This window comes from Labeo rohita, chromosome 12 (genome assembly GCF_022985175.1).
Source record: "Labeo rohita strain BAU-BD-2019 chromosome 12, IGBB_LRoh.1.0, whole genome shotgun sequence".
NCBI classification, from domain to species: Eukaryota; Metazoa; Chordata; class Actinopteri; order Cypriniformes; family Cyprinidae; genus Labeo; species Labeo rohita.
The window spans coordinates 29,214,499-29,235,327 of NC_066880.1; the positions used below are offsets into that span (position 1 = coordinate 29,214,499).

Consider the following 20,829-nt stretch of genomic DNA (forward strand, 5'->3'; position numbering starts at 1 on the left):
ACGGGATCATGATGACTCTGCCCTGACTTCTGCTCACATAACCCACTTCACAAAATACAGTCATCTCAAATTATAACGCCAAATTCTCTTGAGATACAGCCGGTGGTTGTGTTTTACAGAAATTTCTCAACACAGTATGAGGGGGAGATGTTGTTGAGATACATGAATAAATAATGAAAACTACAATAGTAATAAGTAATGTGTGTTATAAGGTTTGCAAAGGAGCGAATGGATATTTTGAAATATGTTGTCTCATTCTGGAAAATAATTTAAAAATGTAGCTGAATTCAGGGAAATTATTATTACTATTTCTCAAGGAGAAATCATTCCTTTAAAAAATTCAGAATCATTTGAAGCATTTACCATGCAGTAAAATAATCATTTTGATGACTCAAATATAGGAATGAAAAGAGAGCCAGACAGAGATTGAAGATAATACAAATACATTTTATGTATTTTTTTTATTTATCTTTTTATTTTATTTATCTGTTTTTTTTTTTTTTGTAGTGAAGTTTTAGTAAAGTTGAAGTACTTCAATCATAGTCAAATACAGTGCAGTAGGAACAAAGCAAATATAAAGCATTGTTGTACAGTTCAAAATACGTAGAATGTAAATAAATAAAATGTATTTATTCATTATTATTATTATTTGTAGGGCCTCATGGCCATGTTTTTTTTTTTTTTTTGTATTGAGTGAAGTTGTATTTACTTTACTAATAGTCAAATACAGAACAAAAATAACAAGGCAAATATAAAGCACTGTTGTACATTTCAAAATAAATTAAATAAAGATAAGAACAAGAAATATACAAAAAGAGAATGCAGATAAATAAATAAATAATTAAATAATAATAAAAAATAATAATAATAAAAAAAAGTTTATTTATTTCAAAATAAATGAAATAAAGAACAAGAACAAATATAAAAAGAGAAAATAAATAGTTTTTAATTAATTAATTAATTTATTATTATTATTATTATTATTATTATTATTATTATTATTTTGTAGGGCCTCATTGCCATGTTTTTTTTTTTTTTTTTTATTTAGTAAAGTTGTATTTACTTAGTCAAATAACAGTGCAAAAAGAACAACGCAAAAATAAAGCAATGTTGTACAGTTCAAAGTAAATGAAATAAAGAATAAGAACAGCAAATATAAAAAGAGAATATAAATAAATAAATAAATACATTTAATTATTTAATTATTTCCCTTTTTTAAATTTAAATTCTGGTCAATTCTGGTAATGTAAAAGCCAAAATAATAAGATTAATTTTGTTTTTCAGAAAAACATGGGTCTTGTAAATCAAGTAAAATGTTCAAATGGAGCTTTTGAGCCTGAAATAAGTGATGGACACTAGGTTTAAAAACAACAAATTAAAAGAGACAAAAAACAATAGCATTAAAAAGACTAAAAGGTATAGAATATGGAAAAAAAGACCTGGTCGTGAATAATGATTAGTTTAATTAAACAAGTAAAAAATCATGAGATTTAGGGATTCAGCATTATCAGACATTACAAGAAAGCAAAATAATTTATTATCATTATTACTGTTTATTTATTTTGCTCTTTCCGCAATTAAACACGTGCTGTAGATGTGTGGTTTTAATTTATTAATAGATAAACGCAGATTCGGAGCCCAGAGTCTACAAAGACCAATGACAATTCGATATGCAAATAGATACAAGAAAGAAGACCAATCGGAATTCAGTAACTAACAAAAAAGGACCAATACGAATTCAGCATGAGGAATATTAATGCAGTGCCGCCTTGCTAGTTAACTAATAATCAGTCACAAAACGAGAAATCCCTACAGGAAAATAGTGACCTGAAGTCTCGGTCAAGCGTTTTAATGGCAGGTACAAACTACATTTCCCACAGTTCCAGGCGACTTAAGTAGGTCAAAGGTAAACTGTCATGTCCGCCGTGTTGGTAACTTTAGCATGCCGAAAGTTCCTCACTAATTACGGCTATAAAAGTGTGTCTGCTTTATAGTGAGTGCAGGTGGCATGCTGCTGAAAGAGAGCAGGCTGTCTGATTGAAACACGAGCATTTCATGAGCGCAGAGTCGCTGTTCGACACAAATCCCGTACTGGATTGCTGCGGAGGCTTGAATAACGTGGATTACAGTCAGGTCAGGAAGTGCAGCCTTTGGTTCACCTCTCTGCTCATGCGTGTGCAAGCCAGTGCTCATTTAATCAGTGTGTCGTAGTATGTTTCAATGTACTTGATTGCTTAATTCATAATGAAAACTATTTGCAAACGTGCGTTTGATTAATCGTGCACGTGAGCGCTGATGTCGCACGTGTTGTCATCGGGTACAGACTGTCATTGCAATCTGATCAGTTACAATATGATGAGTAACTGAGGAAATTACGTAAACTGAAGGTTTGCACAGAATGTATTTTAAATGCATTCTGATTAAATATTAACACAATGCACGAGAATCTGGAGTACTTACAGTGAGAGGCTAATTTTTATGCCTCAACATAGTAATTATTATAATTAATAATTATGACCAAACATGAATTATAATAATAAAACATTCAAATGCATTTCAAACCTGTAGTTCAATAAATTAATAAACAGCACATTTTCTACCCCACAAAATAAATAAATAAATAATTATATATATATATATATATATATATATATATATATATATATATATACATATATTGTATATGTTGTATTCTTAATTAAAAATATATATTTATATTTATTTTTTCATCTATGATTTTTTTAATTAAAAATATTATATATATATATATATATATATATATATATATTTTTTTTTTTTATTATTTTTTTAATGATATATATATTGTATTTTTTTATTAAAAATGTATATTTATATTTATTTTTTCATGTATGATTTTTTTTATTTTTTGTTTTATTATAATAATTTTATTTTATTGACTTTTTATTTATAAAGTATTTTTGTGGGGTATAAAATGTGCTCATCTTTAGATGACAATTACAAATTAAATAAATAAATAACAATTTAAGTGCTTAAATAAAAATCATTATTTTGTTCAAAATAGTTTTTTTTTTACATGCATATTATTATAATTATTGTTATGTATAATTATACATAATTATTTTGATTAACTTTGATATTTAAATTTCAATATCATATTTAAATATTAAATATTTAAAATATTTAACATAATTCTTAAGCAATTCTCTGTCACTACAGAGTGTGATTAAGTGAGTAAATATTTAGAATAAAAGAGCAAACATTTTCACTATTCATGATTAAAATATTTAAGATAATTGGAATAAAAGTAAAGGCTTTTGACTAAACCTTTGAGAAAACGATCTCCGTGTGCATATTTTAGTTGTAATAATGATTACATTCTTTATGCTTTACATAATTTGGATACTTTTATAAAATGAAATGCCCTTAAATTTTAATTACTATAATCAGATCATTCATTTTTGTTCCCAACAATAAAGCACAAGCATTTGATGATTTGCAAAATGTACACCAGCCCACGGCAGGACTTTTCATTGAATATTTTTTAAAGCAAGAACCCAGAATTACATTTGTTTGAATATGCACAGATATTAATAAATATCTGAATAAATCCTAACCCACTTTAAACAGACCTAACACAGATATTCAGGATTACTAAAAACCTCCAGACAAGTATATGCCTGCTGTATCATTCAGATCTCAGGTAAACAGAATATGCTTATTCTGGTTATGGCAATCAGGTTATTGTGTTGCATAATCAGAACATGACCGTTTTTGTGCATTTGAATGCAGTCAGTGGGCTTTTGTGATGTTGGCCTTTCTAATATGTTAGTGAGACTAAGAAGTGTGAAGCGCCGAGGGCAAAATCAGTCCCTATTTTCACAAACACAGCCGTCTTCAAACAGTAAGTGTTTTAAAGGCATCTTTGTTTCTGTTTAATGCTCTGTTGTTCTCAGTGGCGTCAATAAATCACAGTTTGTTGTGTAACACTTGAATCCCCGGAGGATAAAATGGTATGGTTGCGATAAAACAAAGCCTTCTTCATAAACACATGTGTGTTAGATTAATTAGATTAAACTGCATTTTTTGAATAGTCATGTGATCATATCAAAAGCACTGACCTTGTTGCTGTTTTATTGAACTATTGAACATGATCAGATGTTCAGATGTTTCACTCAGTCAGCATGTTTTCTGATTGTACTATCAGTAGGCTAATAGAGGTTCAGGTTTAAAGATGCATTATGCAATTTTGGGCTCTGTGTCGCCTTCTGTGGTGGAAACATAAAATTGCAAGCTGTATTTACCTAAAAAAAATCTGCATTTGGTATAAAGTGATTTGTGTAATTTTTCCAATGCTGTATTTTTAATCATTCCATCCACTTTCCATCCTAGTTGCATCTCCAAAGGCAACTAAGTTAATTGTAGGTTGAGCGTAAACACTGACTATGACTTTCTAGTGCGTTGTTTAAGTGGTTATGCAACAATCTCTCGCTCAGCAGTTCAAAACAAAGCAGAATATACAGTTCTGCTCATGCATATCTAGTTTATCTACTACAAAATGTCTCAAAAGTGTCTTGGTAATGGAAACGGGATGGAAGGGACTGTGTAAAGTGCTGCAGTGATGAAAATAAGCTCCGTGACCAATAAAAAGTTTATGATTCTTACATGTTTTGTTTTGTCAAGACAATCTTAAACAATTTTAAGGCCTAGATGTAATGGAAAAACATAGTAAAAATCAAAATTAAACACAGTCACACAACTTAAGCATCACCACCACAAAGCATCTGATATGATTTTTTAATCTTTATTTAAAATCGGAAAGTTGGAAAGTTAAAGCTACAGTAGTATGCGGTCACATTTTCAGCAGTTCAGTACAAATCCGGTCATTTCAATAGGAATCCATGCAATTGGACATTTTTTGCATGCAAAATTTGATTTTAATTCACAGTACACATCGTGCAAAGCAGCTCGACAGAAAATTAGTTTCTAAATTGCATCAAGATTAGTTAATCGGTGGTGTCTATGCCACGGTGATGTAGCAGAAATGTACAGTAAAAATCATGCAGTTAATGACATGTACACAAACAGAAACTGTGACATGATTAACTGCAATGATTACAGTTGAGGTCAAAAGTTTACCTTGCAGAATCTGCGAAATGTTAATTATTTTACCAAAATAGGAGTGAAATGCATGTTATTTTTTATTTAGTACTGACCTGAATAAGATATTTCACATAAAAGATGTTTGCATATAGTCCACAAGATAAAATTATAGTTGAATTTCTAAAAAATGACCCCGTTCAAAAATTCACATACACTTGATTCTTAATACTGTGTTGTTACCTGATTGATCCACAGCTGTGATTTTTTTTTTTTTTTTTTTTTGTTTAGTGATAGTTGTTCATGAGTCCCTTGTTTGTCCTGAACAGTTAAACTGCCTGCTGTTCTTCAGAAAAATCCTTCAGGTCCCACAAATTCTTTGGTTCTTCAGCATTTTTTGTATTTGAACTTTTTTTAACAATGACTGCAGGGGTGTTTCTAGGATTTTAAAACATCCGGGGCTGGTGCCAAAACATCAGGGGCTAGTGGTAGTTGGTGGGAGCTCACATCATGCTCACATAAGATTTTGTTAGACACAAGTGGTTGAACCTGGATCCTTCTAGGTGGGTCCGGGGGCATTAAACAGGGGGTTAAAGACCTTGTCACACTATTAACAATAGTAAATAGTAATCACATTTTTAAACAGAATGGAGATGTGTACATTTTTCTTATTTTGCCTAAATATCATATTTTTTTCATTTAGTACTGCCCTTTAGAAGCTACAGAAGGTACTTGCATGTTTCCCAGAAGACAAAATAAGTTACTCTGATCTTTAAATTCCAAAAGTTTTCACCCCCCGGCTCTTAATGCATGGTTTTTCCTTCTGGAGCGTCAGTGAGTGTTTGAACCTTCTGTAATAGTTGCATATGAGTCCCTCAGTTGTCCTCAGTATAAAAAGATGGATCTCAAAATCATACAGTCATTTTGGAAAGGGTTTTAAATACACAAAAATGCTGAAAAACCAAAGAATTTGTGGGACCTAAAAGATTTTTTTTCTGAACAACAGCGGGTAGTTTAACTGTTCAGGACAAACAAAGGGACTCATAAACAACTATCACAAAAAAAAAAGAAAAGAAATACACCTGTGGATCATTCACGTAACAACACAGTATTAAGAATTAAGTGTATGTAAACGTTTGAACAAGGTCATTTTTATACATTTTTTGTGAAATATCTATTATTCTGGTCAGTGCTAAATAAAAAATAACATGCATTTTGTATGATCCCTTTAGTTTTGGTAAAATAATTAACATTTTGCAGATCCTGCAATGTGTATGTAAACTTTTGACCTCAACTGTATATGCTGTGATCAAACTTCTTACAACGTAACAGTGAGTTGGGTAATTTTAAATATTGGTTCAAGGTTGGCGTCATCTGATCTCCTCAGAGTTGTAGGCATCATTTCTCAATTGTTGGGTTATCTTAAACCTTCATAAGGGATTCGTAGATCCAGATCCTTGTGTAAACTTAAGTTACCTCCGGATGCCCTTCCCGTGGCTGAAACAGAAAAGCAGGAGAAGTAAAACTGCCTTAGCTGCTGTTCATAACATTTCAAGCAAGGAATGATAATGTGCATTTGATCAGATACAACTGGAGTACAAGGTTAGGAGATGCTAATGTGAATACTTGGCTAAAGAGATGTTTTTTTTTTTGTCTAGATTTAAACAGAGAGTGCCTGAACCCTTAACTTTAATAGGAAAGCTGTGTCAGGGTTTAGGAGCTGAATACCAAAATGCTCTGCCAACTTTAGTGGACTTTGCTATCCTAGGTACTACCAAGAGTTCAGAGTTTTGCAACCTTAAGGAGTGTGGATTGTAGCATGATAGAAGACTAGTTACTGTAGGTACACGGGAGCTAAACCATTTAGGGCCTTATAAGTAAGTAGCAATATTTTGTAACTGATATGGAACTTATATAGGTAGACAGTATGGAGATTGTAAAATTGGGGTGATATGATTATATTTTCTTGACCTGGTAAGAACTTTAGCAGCTGTATTTTGGACTAGCTTGTTTATTGAAACCTAGCAGTGTATTACAATAGTCCAGTCTTGAGGTCATGAATACATGATCTTCTCTGCATCAGAGACAGGTAGCCTGTTCTGTAGCTTGGCAGTGTTTATAAGATGAAAGAATGCTGTTGTTTTTGTACCATGTGAAATATGATTTTTTCAAAAGACAAGTTGCTGTCTAAGGCTAACATCCAGGTTTTTGACTGTAGAGGAGGTGACAGTACGTCCATCAGATGCAAATTGTAATCTAAGAGATTCACTGTACTGTTTGGTCCAGTAAGTAATGTCTCTATCTTATCCAAATTTAATTGGAGGAGATTAGTGGTCATCCAGTCTTTTACATCTTTAACACACTCTGTTAGCTTAGATCATTTAGAAGTTTTATCTGGTCTTGTTGAAATATATTGTTGAGTTGGCTTGAAAAAGCCTTGCCTGAAAATTTAAGGCAGCTGTAAAAGTTTGAAAATTTGGATAGAGAGATTAGATGATTAACATGTAGTTAGAATGTTGCTTGCACAATTAGCATGTTGCTAGCATGGTTCTACCATGATTATCAAGAAGTTAATGTGTTGCTAGCATGTTCTAAGCATGATTAGCAAGTTACTAGAATGTTGTTAGCATGATTAGCAAGTGACTGGCATGATTCTAGCATGATAAGCATGTTACTAGCATGTCGTTAGCATGATTACCAAGTTACTAGCATGTTTCTAGCATGATTAACATGTTAGCATTTTTCTAGCATGATTAGCAAATTACTAGCATGTCATTGGCATAATTAGCATGTTGTTAGAATGATTAACAAGGTACTAGCATGATTAACATGTTAATAGCATGTTGCTGGCATGATTATCAAGTTACCAGCATGCTTCTAGCATGATCAGCAAGTTACTAGCATGTTGCTAGCATGAGTATCAAATTACTAGCATGTCATTAGCATGATTAGCAAGTTACTAGTATGCTGTTAGCATAATTAACAAGTTACTAGCATGATACCAAGTTACTATCATGGTGCTATCATGTTTCTAGCATGATTAACATGTTGTTAACATTTTTTTGCATGATTGGCAAGTTACTAGCATGTCGCTAGCATGATTAGCAAATTACTAGCATGTCATTGGCATAATTAACATGTTAATAGCATGTTGCTAGCATGTTTCTAGCATGATTAGCAAGTTACTAACATGTCATTGGCATAATTAACATGTTAATAGCATGTTGCTAGCATGATTAACAAGTTACTAACATGTGTCTAGCATGATTATCAAGTTGCTAACATGAGTATCAAATTAATAACATGCCATTAGCATGATTAGCAAGTTGCTATCAGGATGTTTCTAGCATGATTAACATGTTAGCATTTTTTTTAGCATGATTACTAAGTTACTAGCATGTTGCTAGCACGATTAGCAAATTACTAGCATGTCATTGGCATAATTAGCATGTTGTTAGAATGATTATCAAGTTACTAGCATGATTAGCATGTTATTAACATGTTGATAGCATGATTATCAAGTTACCAGCATGTTGTTAACACGAGTGTCAAATTACTAGCATGTCATTAGCACGATTAGCAAGTTACTAGCATGTTGCTAGCATGAGTATCAAATTACTAACATGTCATTAGCTTGACTAGCAAGTTACTTGCAGTTGTTAGCATGATTAACAGGTTACTAGCATGTTTATGGTTAGCATATTTCTAGCATGATTAGCAAGTTACTAGCATGCTTTTAGCATGATTGACATGTTAATAGCATGTTGCTGCCATAATTAGCAAGTTACTAGCATGTTGCTAGCATGACTATCAAATTACTAACATGTCATTAGCATGATTAGCATGTTGTTAGCATGATTAACAAGTTACTAGCATGATTAGCATGTTACTAGCATGTTGCTAGCATGATTTCTGGTATTTACTGCGATAACAATATCAATGACGATAATTCATGGAAATCCTGTTTCTTTAGAGAAAAGTATTATTCTTACTATTTTTACCCAAAATAGGGTGTTGTAGGCATCACACAAGTAATGTAATGACTGTTTAACTCACTGGAATGTTTATCAAATTATTTGTACTTTCTTTACTGGAAGCTCCTAACATTAAGACGAATTCCTTGTGTGTGAAACACACTTGGCAATAAAGCTCTTATACATCCGGAAGCCTGCGCTGAAACTCCACATATGATTTATAGTAGAAATAACAGTACTGACGACGCTTCAGGAATCTCTAATCCAGCTATCGCTGTAGCTGAATAAAACGCAGATATAGGAATTTTAACTGAGGAAACTTGAAGACAGTAAACATACGATTGCTACAATATATGGTTTGTCTGTGTTCTTCAAGCAATCTTAGGTATTTTTATAAGGATAAAGTATATTTATAATGCAATGCTAATCGACATAGCCTTTATAATACTATAAAATGGTATGATTTCTGCCTCATTCTGTGATACGAAGCCACGTCTGATCGCGAAAGGTTATTTCAAACACTTGACTATGTTATGAAGTTAATTTGGAGAAAAAGCATGTCAATAAATGATATCTTTGTCGGACAACAGGTTTGTAAACAGATTCAAAAACACACACATTGCACACATGCTACTAGTACAGTTAACGTTATTCAAGGCTCAGACCGATTTTAGTCGCAATTTTAGTTTTGACCAAACCAGTTTCAGATTGGAGCTCCTCATTTAGCGATATACTAGTTTTACGTCCGCCATCAGCATGTCACTCTGTACTGTCGCACATAGAAATATGTCAACAACTAGACTTTATCGTTATTATCGCAGGAAGACTAATTCTTATTGTGAGGAAAAATTTTACCGGTATATCGCAAACGATAAGATATCGCCCATCCCTAGTTACTAGCATGATTAGCATGTTGATAGCATGTTGCTAGCATGATTATCAAGTTACCAGCATGTTTCTAGCATGACCAGCAAGTTACTAGCATGTTGCTAACATGAGTATCAAATTACTAGCATGTCATTAACATGATTAGCAAGTTACTAGTATGCTGTTAGCATAATTAACAAGTTACTAGCATGATACCAAGTTACTATCATGGTGCTATCATGTTTCTAGCATGATTAACATGTTGTTAACATTTTTTTAGCATGATTAGCAAGTTACTAACATGTTGCTAGCATGTTTCTAGCATGATTAGCAAGTTACTAGCATGTCGCTAGCATGATTAGCAAATTACTAGCATGTCATTGGCATAATTAACATGTTAATAGCATGTTGCTAGCATGATTTACAAGTTACTAGCATGTTTCTAGCATAATTAGCAAGTTGCTAGCATGCCTATCAAATTACTAACATGCCATTAGCATGATTACCACGTTACTATCATGTTGCTAGCATGTTTTTAGCATGATTAACGTTACCATTTTTCTAACATGATTAGCAAGTTACTAGCATGTTGCTAGCATGTCATTGGCATTATTAGCATGTTGTTAGAATGATTAACAAGTTACTAGCATGATTAGCATGTTAATATCATGTTGCTAGCATGATTATCAAGTTAGCAGCATGTTTCTAGCATGATCAGCAAGTTACTAGCATATTGTTAACATAAGTGTAAAATCACTAGCATGTCATTAACATTATTAGCAAGTTACTATCATGTTGCTATCATGTTTCTAGCATTATTAACATGTTGTTAACATGTTGCTAGCATGATTAGCAAATTACTAGCATGTCACTGGCATAATTAGCATGTTACTAGCATGTTGTTAGAATATTTTTTGTTAGAATTTAATTTTTAGCATGATTAACATGTTACCATTTTTCTAGCATTTTCTAGCACAAGTTACTAGCATGCTTCTAGCATGATTGACATGTTAATAGCATGTTGCTGGCATGATTCTAGCATGATTAGCAAGTAACTAGCATGTTGCTAGCATGTTTTTACTAGGGATGTAATGGTATGAAAATTTCTTATCGCGATTATAGTGACCAAAATGATCCCGGTTATCAGTATTATCACGGTATTGTTAAAATGTACTGGAAATGTTCAAAAAGTACTGACACATAAATCACTTCACCAAGTTTTATATTTAAAATCAACAAACAACAAATAAAATGACTTTTTGTTTGCATAATCACTGAAAGAAGAACAACGACAACAGTGGCCTAACAACCCAACAAACATGAGACGTCCACCCGACGTGCAGATCACGTCTATATTGCGTCGGTCGGTCGAGGACCATATTTGTACTTCTACACGACGTGCAAATCCAGTACAGTATCTGGACGTCGGACTACGACGTCCCTTGGACGTAGATATGCAGTTCAAAATTTGAACGTCTATTAAGGGGTTTTCCTGGACGTCTGTATAACGTGCAGAACAGGTTCAGGAAATCGACTTAAGAACTTTTTATACAATTAAACATGACAAAGTTCTGACTTAAAAAAAATGTAAATATCATTTTTATAAAACATTTACGTGTTAAAACAGTGTAATATTTGTATAAAAACATCATGTCAGTAACATAATGCGGCCATTTAATTATTTTATTAATATTATTAATATTAATATTATTATTTTTTTTTTATGTGTAGTATTTTTCACTAGGACATTGACAGAAACAGCCGCTTACATCTATGTGTGTGTGATTAAGTTAAGTTAAAGTTTAAGTTAAATAGATGTAAAGAGATTTAAATATAATAGATAAATATATTTAAATATTGAATAATAATACAGAATATTAACACAATATTATTGTTTATTATATATTTTAATAATAATAATATATTTAATAAATACATTTAAATTTAATTTAATAAATAGATCTATATTTAAACGTGCGCTTGCGTGAGGGGCATTAACGTAGTGACGTAAACGTGATGGCGCAAGCAGCCGCGAAGACGGAAGATATTGATATTGTGTATTACCAAAGACTGAAGATATAACCACCACGATAGATCCGTCGTGTAATTTATTTAATTTTACGTTAAGGACACTTTATAAAACGTACAGAGGATGGGACCCAACTTGACCAACGAACAGCCTTCACACCGCAACGCTGCTATTTGGAAATTTAAACAGTAACGGTCTCTAACGGTCATCTGAGACACGGACGGATGCTAAGCCGAAGGTAAGCGATATAAATGTACCTTTATTCGTCGTTTTGTCAATCTAATGTTAAATTTCACTTTAGATGTATTTTGTTCTGTGTTATGACGATTTCAAATTCAACTTTTTGTAATTTTTATATCTCCCTGTTGGTTAATTTGCGAGTAAAGTGGTCAGTGAAGTTACAGTCTGAGGTAAATTTATGTTGATCCCTTTTAATTGTCTAAATTAGTCACTAAAACACGTAACTTCACAATAATGTAAGATTTTCAAAACTTTATCTTGTGTTAAGTGTGTGTTCTTGTAGTAAAATAGACTTTCAGTAAATTCACTAAAGACTAAATATCAGTCTGGCAGTTTTTTCTGATCATATGTTTACCAAAGAGGTCATAATGAGCATTGTGAAGCTATATTTGTAGTTATAATAATAATAATCGTTAATATTTCAATGTTGTTTTCAGGGCAGTTCATGAAGACGAGATGAGATGTTTTGTCAACCTGGACAGAAGTTCCACCTCCCACACCAGACTCTCTGCTGTATATGGAGGCCTGTCCACTAGCACATGGGTTTTTGGAGCCAGGGACCTCTTGCAGGGAAGAAGATTTTCCAAGGACCCCCTCATAAATATAACAGTGTTTAAGGCTAAAGTTAATGTGGATAGGAGTATAATGAACATAATATAATTGTTTTATTGGTGCAAATTGTCCCTATTTTATATGAACTGTGTAATAATACAGCACAATATAGGCCTAATTTACCATATTTTCCAGACAGTTACACCAGGTCAGGAAAAAAACATGCATAAGTTGCATTGGTGTATAAGGCACATTTTGCTGTTACTTTCAGAAATAAGGTAAATACTGATAAATAAAACAAATGTTAATAAACTTAACAAACACTTTTCCAAATAATTTAAATTAATTGCCATTCAGAACAGATATATATATATATATATATATATATATATATATTAGGGGTGTGATGAGACACTTATCCCACGAGACGACATGAGACTGGGTTCACGAGAACGAGACGAGAATTTTAAACTTTTCTTAAGAAATCCTCAATGATTAAAATATAGGGAAAATAGTCTTTTATTCAACTGAAAAAGACAAAATGCAAAAAACATTTAGGTGTATTTTGAACTTTATGAAATTAAACTTCCATTTTAATGGAATAATATGCAGTAATAAACAACATTTAAACAAGAGCTTCACGATTCTGGATAAATTGCAAATCCCACTTGTTTTTAATAAATTGGAGAACACGATTCTGGAGAAAAAAGATTGGAAAACTAAACAAAATAACAATTTACTAGTGGTTCTGACAAACTATTCACTGCTTAAGACTTTTAAAAACATATTCATTTAAACAAAATAATAATAATAATAATAAAAACATTTAATGAAGGGAGTCAGTGTCTCACTTCATTAAGACTTGTTTGACTATTGAAATTTCCTGAATGAATGATTCAATGACATACTTTTTTTAAATCGGCAATTGTCGCCACCTCCTGGCGGAAGAGGTTAAGCGTTACTATACATACAAGATAGTTTCGTTTTGATCGCTACTGTAGAAAATAAGTGTTTATACCCTAACTATAAACTTTAATCCCAGTACTTCTGTTACTTAAATGTCTTACACAGCAATAATGATTATAATGTGGTTGAAAAGATTGTTTGTGTTGTTCTTTCTGCGTTCACATTTACCCTCTGATTCATTAACATGGGCATCGACAAAACGAGCCATTCATTACAAGCAATATTTATTTTAAATTAAGCCTATCACAAACTTATTTAATATGATACTGAAACTGCTAAACTATTTTTTTTAGTATGTACAGAAGGTTTTAAACTTCTCTTGTGTCAGAATTAGACGTTTTTCCCCCTCAGTTCAGCTCCAACAGGTGAACATAATGTATGTTTTGTATGTTATTTGTTACAGTTGTTATCCACTGAAAATACGTCCACAGTGACCAGATCTAAACTAAATTTTAACCTCCTAGAGGTGTCCTGTGAATGTCAATATTGGACGTCCAGAAGACGTCATAAAAAGACGTTGTAAAAACTTTCATTCTGGCTCTTCAGGGGACGTCATTTCAACGTCCGACAAAGACGTTGAAATGACGTCGTTTGGACGTACTTTTACTCATTCATTACAATTGACATTTATTTTAAGTTAAAATTTAAATGTTTTCATGGTTTTTGTACACTGTGTCTGTAAGTTTATTTACAAGTACAAATAAAAAATTATAATAAAATAAACATGATTTTTACTTGAATGCAGCCTAAGAGTGTATATATTATGTCCAGAAACAGTATAAATGACATCTAAATGAGACTGCAGTTGACCTTCTAAGACGTTGAAAATACGTCCATAATGACCAGATCTGAACTAAATTTTAACCTTCTAGAGACGTCCTGTGAACGTCACTATTGGACGTCCAGAAGACGTCATGAAAAGACGTTGTAAAAACTTTCATTCTGGCTCTTCAGGGGACGTCATTTCAACGTCCGACAAAGACGTTGAAATGACGTCGTTTGGACGTACTTTTGCTCAGTGGGAATGATGTCCGGATTTTAAATGACAGCAGGACTCACAACAGTTTAACTAATAGCATGTTCAAATATCTAATGTAAATTTTCAAATAAAGCTTTAAAAAAGTTTCATAAAAAGATAAACCTCACATTTCAGCCTTAAAATAAAGAAAAATTAGTTGAGTGGGTTAAGTCAAAATGATAATTGATTTAATAAATTATTATATGTATTTTATCTGTTCCATAAACAATCTAGATAATTTATCTGAATTGTTTAAATGTATAGAATCCACTTAAGCTTATTTTTCATCAACCTGGTCAGTTTTTTGGGCAGACAAAAACTGCACACAATGTAAATGTAGGTCTTTGTAAATCCACTGTATGACACTAGATGGCGCTTTTGGAAAAGCTGAATTACAGCTGTTTCCCGTGAACTCCGTGGATAAAGCAGCATTGCAATTAGATATTACATGGAGTGAAGATGAAAATAAAAAATGCCATTGAATATTTTCTTAAGACAGTCCGAACCTTCAGAGGTACAGCCATATGATTAATTAATTCATTTATTCATTATAATTCCCGATTTATGTTTAGCCAGTGGGTGTCCAACCGCCAATTGCTTAGTGAAACGCACGGACTGCAAATACATTATGCACACATTCTTTCTATGAGGGTTGCGCTTCACTAAATAAAACAAATTACCTGTTTACAATAAGAACTTATTCGCGCGTACACGTAATATCCGAGGGAGCACAGAGAGCCATAATCACTATATACATGGGAGAGGAAGCCAGCTGCAAGCCGAGAGATTCGTGCTGGCACCTCTCATACAGTAATGCATTCTTGACATTTACCATTAAAATAACGGCTTCAAATGAGCTATGAAAACGATAATTAATTCGTAAAACCGGCAATGAATTTCTTACTGCTTTAAATGAACGGACTATCTCGTGTTTTTCCGTGGGTGCTCGATTATTTCCGTGAGGATCGGCGCCTATGCCCTTAGCACTCTTTTAAAACATTTCAGCTTTTCCGCCGTCTTTTCACACAAAACGAAACTAACGTTACTCCGCGTGCCGTGCGCAAATGAGACTGTTATTTAAAACTGCTTTATGCTGCACAGTATTTGTTTATCATCAGTTGTTCAAATCGTGGTAATCGAATACGGTTTTAGTGATAATTAAAATATGAAACGGTAATACTAACCGTGGGAAATTTTATCATGATTTATCATCAAACCGGTAATCGTTACATCCCTAGTTTTTACTTGCTAGGCTTGGCTAGATAGATCGGTTGGAAAAGATAGCACACTATGTCAGATCAGTCTAAAGATCTAAGTTTAGTAGTTCTAGCTCGAAAGCTTGAAAGCTCTCCTGTATTTTCTAATAATAATAATAATATTTTGAGAATTAAACTAACTTTCTAACTAACAAAACGCTGCCTGTTTTGCCATTGACGTTGCACTTTCAGTAGTTTGCAAGAGCATAAAAATGCTGTTTAAGCAAACTACTGTAGTGAGTAGATGAGTTTTTCTGTTTGGCAGACCTTATTTCAGGCATTTAACCACAAACCCATTCAAAAGACCCATTGACTGTGGCACAAAGGAGATAGACGTGCTAAAATGCTCCTAAGGGCCAGATTTACTAAACAGGGCAAATTAGCGTGAGACCGCAATCTCATAAAAGCGCTGATGGGAGTGTGAAGCTCTGCTGATCTACTGGCAATGCACAAATTAAAGAAGACAGACGCAGATCATTTCCATAAGGATCAGCACAATCTACCAAAAGCAGCACAAATTATCGCAGGGACGCAAGTCGTGTTCACATACGTACTATGAGCTTATTATAGCAATTACAATAACTGGGTAATAACTAGATACTAATTCTGAACCTAATAATGTGACCCTGGACCCTGGGTATTTTTGTAGCAATAGCCAAAAATACATTGTATGGGTCAAAATGATCATTTTTTCTTTTATGCCTAATAACATTAGGATATTAAATAAAGCTCATGTTCCATGAAGATATTTTGTACATTTCCTACCATAAATATATAAATATATCAAAACTTTTTGATTAATAATATGTATTGGTAAGAGAACTTCATTCGACAACTTTAAAGGCGATTTCCTCAATATTGGGATTTTTTTTTTTTTGCACCTTCAGATTTCAGATATTCAAATATTGTCCTATCCTAACAAATTATACATTAATGAAAAGCTTATTTCACTTTCAGATGATGTTTAAATCTCAAATTCAAAAAATTGACCCTTATGACTGGTTTTGTGGTCCAGGGTCACATATAAATCTAACCTTAACCCATGAAATTACTTTATATTACCCAGTACTTTCTTAGGTAAGTACACTGTAAGTGTACTTTAAAATAAACTGTAACAGAGCCAATGATAATCAGTTGCTTGTAATCTACTAACAACACAGGTTCAGAATGGGTTAAAGGAGAAGTCCACTTCCAGAACAACAATTCACAAATAATTTACTCACCCCCTTGTCATCCAAGATGTTCATGTCTTTCTGTCTTCAGTCGTGAATAAATTATGGTTTTTGAGGAAAATATTTCAGCATTTTTCTTCATATAATGATTGATTGACTTGATTGGTGCCCTGATTTTGAACTTCCAAAATGGAGTTTAAATGCAGCTTCAAAGGCTCTAAACGATTCCAGCCGAGGAAGAAGGGTCTTATCTAGCGAAATGATCGGTCAATTTTTTTGGAAAATAAAAATCTGTATACTTTTTAAGCACGAAAGCTCATGTAGCACAGGCTCTGGGATGTGCGTCCACTACGCTATGTGCTATTGAATCACGTTGAAAGGTCACGCGGAACTACAGACCCAGTGTTTACAAAGCGAACGCGCACTAAGAAAGTGCAAGTAAGTCAAACACTGTTTACAAACAAAAAGGTACAACGATGTCAGACGATTCTGAAGTTGTAAAAGAAAATAAGATGGAGTTTTCCGCCATACTCTGCTTTTTTAGCTGGGGTACACAGACGATGAACTTAGACGTGATCCGTAGTAGTGATGGGATGTTCGGATCATTTTACCGACTTGGACATTTGAGTCTTGTTCAGAAAAAAGAACAAATCTTTTTTCGAGTCGTTTCTTCATTTCGTTAATTTTAGCAAAATATAATTAAAATGTTACGTGTTACTTCCCTAACACATCTACTGTTTACACAAATGTTGATCACACTACAAACAAGACAGAACTATAATGCTATAAGAAACAGAAAAGATTCATTCATTGTTTACCTGGGTCTTTAGTCTATGATTAGCTCACCTCACCTCTTATCTGACAAGTTTTTTGGGTTCGAATCATTCGTTCATTATGTGACAGCCCCATAAGATGAACAAACGACTCGAAAAACCCAAAGACTCGAAACAGGTGAACTAATTCCAGTACAGAACCTAATAGGATGCGCATGCGCGACTGAACGAATCACTCCCCGAGACGACTCGTTTTTCCCGAGTCACATTAAAGATCCGTTCAAAATGAACGAATCGTTCAAGAACGACCCATTACTAATTCGTAGCGTCGTGGACGCGCATCCCAGAGCCTGTGCTACACAAGCTTTTGTGCTTAAAAAGTATACACGTTTTTATTTTTCGAAAACAATGACCAATCGTTATGCTAAATAAGACCCTTCTTCCTCAGCTGGGGTCATTTAGAGCCTTTGAAGCTGCATTTAAACTACATTTTGGAAGTTCAAATCAGGGCACCAATCAAGTCCATTATATGGAGAAAAATCCTGAAATGTTTTCCTCAAAAACCATAATTTATTCACGACTAAAGACAGAAAGACATGAACATCTTGGATGACACAGGGGTGAGTAAATCATTTGTAAATTGTTGTTCTGGAAGTGGACTTCTCCTTTAAAACATGCTTTTTTGGGGTGTTAATTAATGACACAAATGTCAGTACAACGACTAGTGCAAACCTTAGTAAATCACCTTGTGTGATTTATTTATATGTTTCTCTTCTGTAAATTTTACATCTGAAAATTAAATAAATATATAAATGCAAACAGAAAGTTCAGCTGCTAATGACTGTGTCCATGCTTTTTCATCACCAGTGTTTCACTGCATGTCTTTAGTAAATCTTGACAGTAGTTTTTTAACATCAGAAGAGGGTTTTTGTTTGGTTCTGTGTGATTCTGCCCACTGCCAATTGAACCAATAATATGTCAACACTCCAGGTTGCCAGTTGGTGTTAATCACAGCGTATTGCAGTCATGTAAGTGAGCAAACAAACTGGGTTAGAGATCGCGGATTGTACCTGACCTAAAAAGCCTCAGCATCCATCTGAAAAGCTCTGTGAGCAGATGCATTATAAAACGGGGGTAAATCAACTCTTCAACTTACAGCGTAAGATGCGTCACCTTTCGTTGGTTCATTCCTGTTACATGTTCTTAATCTGTCAACCTACTTGAGCGTCAAGTCTGAGAAGGAGGTGTTGGAGAACCAAGTCTTTCCAATATTGTAGTATTACATACTGCACTTCTAACTTCTTATTCTGTAAAAAAAATAGAGAATTCAGACAACTTTTCAGTTCAAATAATAAAAGAACGTTTTATAAAATGATAAAGCTCACATTTCAGCCGTGTGCGTGTGTTTGGTCTGAACAAATGTGGGAGTACTCTGACAGTACCTGGAATAGCAGAATTATAAACACTATTATTAGACATCGTACAGAGGTAAAATGATGAGAAAAAGCGTTTGAAAACAGTCAGTTCCCTTCAGATGTTGTATATTCATATACACCCAATAACTTGAATCATGTAAATGGCCTGTTTCAATGTGAGAACAACACGTTTTCAGCATGCACGTTCATGCATGTTCTGCAGTTTACCTAAAATGTCATGCAGATGAGAGCTCACGCATTGTGTTGTGTTTTGCGGTCTCCTTCTCTCCTCAGATGGACGTGTCTGTGTTGGCAGAGCTGTGGAGGTTAATCGACCTGACGGAGCCGCGGTTCTGTGTTGCTGTTATTGCCATCATCTTCAATCCGTTCTTCTGGAATGTGGTGAGTCATTGTATCTGCATCTCTTCAGCTTTAAGAGATGATCAGGTTGTGTTTATGAAGTGCTCCATGATCTGTTTCTTGTTAGCTCACATAATGCTGTTATGTGAGCAGCTCTTTCTTGCATAACGTTTGTAAACATTACTCCGATTTCTGCCGTCCTCCCGCATCTCAATTTTAAAAACCTTTACAAACTGTAGAAAACACTGAATGTTCTTGCTGATTGCCCCTGTTTGAAACAGAAAATGCAGGCCTATCAAGAACTGATGTCACAAAGCTGCTCTATTGTGATCATGTAAATAATTTTTTATATGTATTTATATGTATTTTTATGGTGTTAAAGAGAGAGTGTTTATATTTTAGCTTTTATCTCAGCACTTCTGATGTTCAGTTTCCACTTTGGCTGTAATTGAAGGATTTGCATATTTTGCTGAGAAACACATCTGATAGGTGGGCTGGTGGACATGACACAGCTTCATTATACTTACTTAACACTAGTCATTCAGACAACCTACTGACTAGTTAATTATAAATGTTTATAGTCTTGCACATCCCTAAATGGAGGAACCGCATGAAATCATTTGATATGCAGATTTCTTTCCGGTGATAATGCATTGAGTACATGAAACATGAGTTTTTTGGGTTACATCACAACAGTGAAGCAGGATTTGCTGCTTGTTAATTTGGGGTTTTGTGGGTGGGAGGGGCTTTCTCATTTTACAGAGCATTTGATTGGGTGCAGATCTGTGTGGTGCAGGATGAGTCATCAATTTTGGAAAGTTTTTGCCAGAGGAGAAAAAAAAAAACTTAAATGAGGAGATAAATACATGAACAATATCTGCTGAGAGTCGCTTCATGAACATTTGACCGTTCCATTTTAGGAAAACTAGCGTTTATCATATACACACAGAAATGTAAAGGTAGACATGGCAACCCGTCAAAATAAAAGTCTGGTTTAACTTGAAGACATTGTGCCAGATACATATTAGCTACTATTAGTACTACTGCCACTACTAAAATGGAACAAACTTTATTTTTTTAGGGTATAATCACACAACATTTCTTCCATGTTTTCATTTTAATAGTAAA

The 20,829-nt window shown here is 33.5% G+C and overlaps 1 protein-coding gene and 1 long non-coding RNA gene across 5 annotated transcripts in view; one reads left to right on the forward strand and one right to left on the reverse strand.

Annotated features, from left to right (window-relative positions):
- The first annotated feature begins 1,836 nt into the window (after window positions 1-1,836).
- pemt (phosphatidylethanolamine N-methyltransferase) overlaps window positions 1,837-20,829 on the forward strand; it is a 99,351-nt gene continuing 80,358 nt past the window's right edge. The window contains exons 1-2 of one of the 4 annotated variants that reach the window (XM_051124495.1): window positions 1,837-1,858; window positions 19,636-19,743. In XM_051124495.1, the coding sequence (XP_050980452.1) occupies window positions 19,636-19,743 (108 nt within the window). In that variant the 5' untranslated portion in view covers window positions 1,837-1,858. The other 3 variants (XM_051124496.1, XM_051124493.1, XM_051124494.1) reach the window with 3 other exon arrangements.
- Window positions 6,350-19,682, reverse strand: LOC127174176 (uncharacterized). The gene is made up of 4 exons (XR_007828851.1): window positions 19,570-19,682; window positions 19,312-19,368; window positions 19,083-19,233; window positions 6,350-6,576 (listed from the first exon to the last, which is right to left on the reverse strand). It is a non-coding gene; the product is annotated as an uncharacterized LOC127174176 (long non-coding RNA).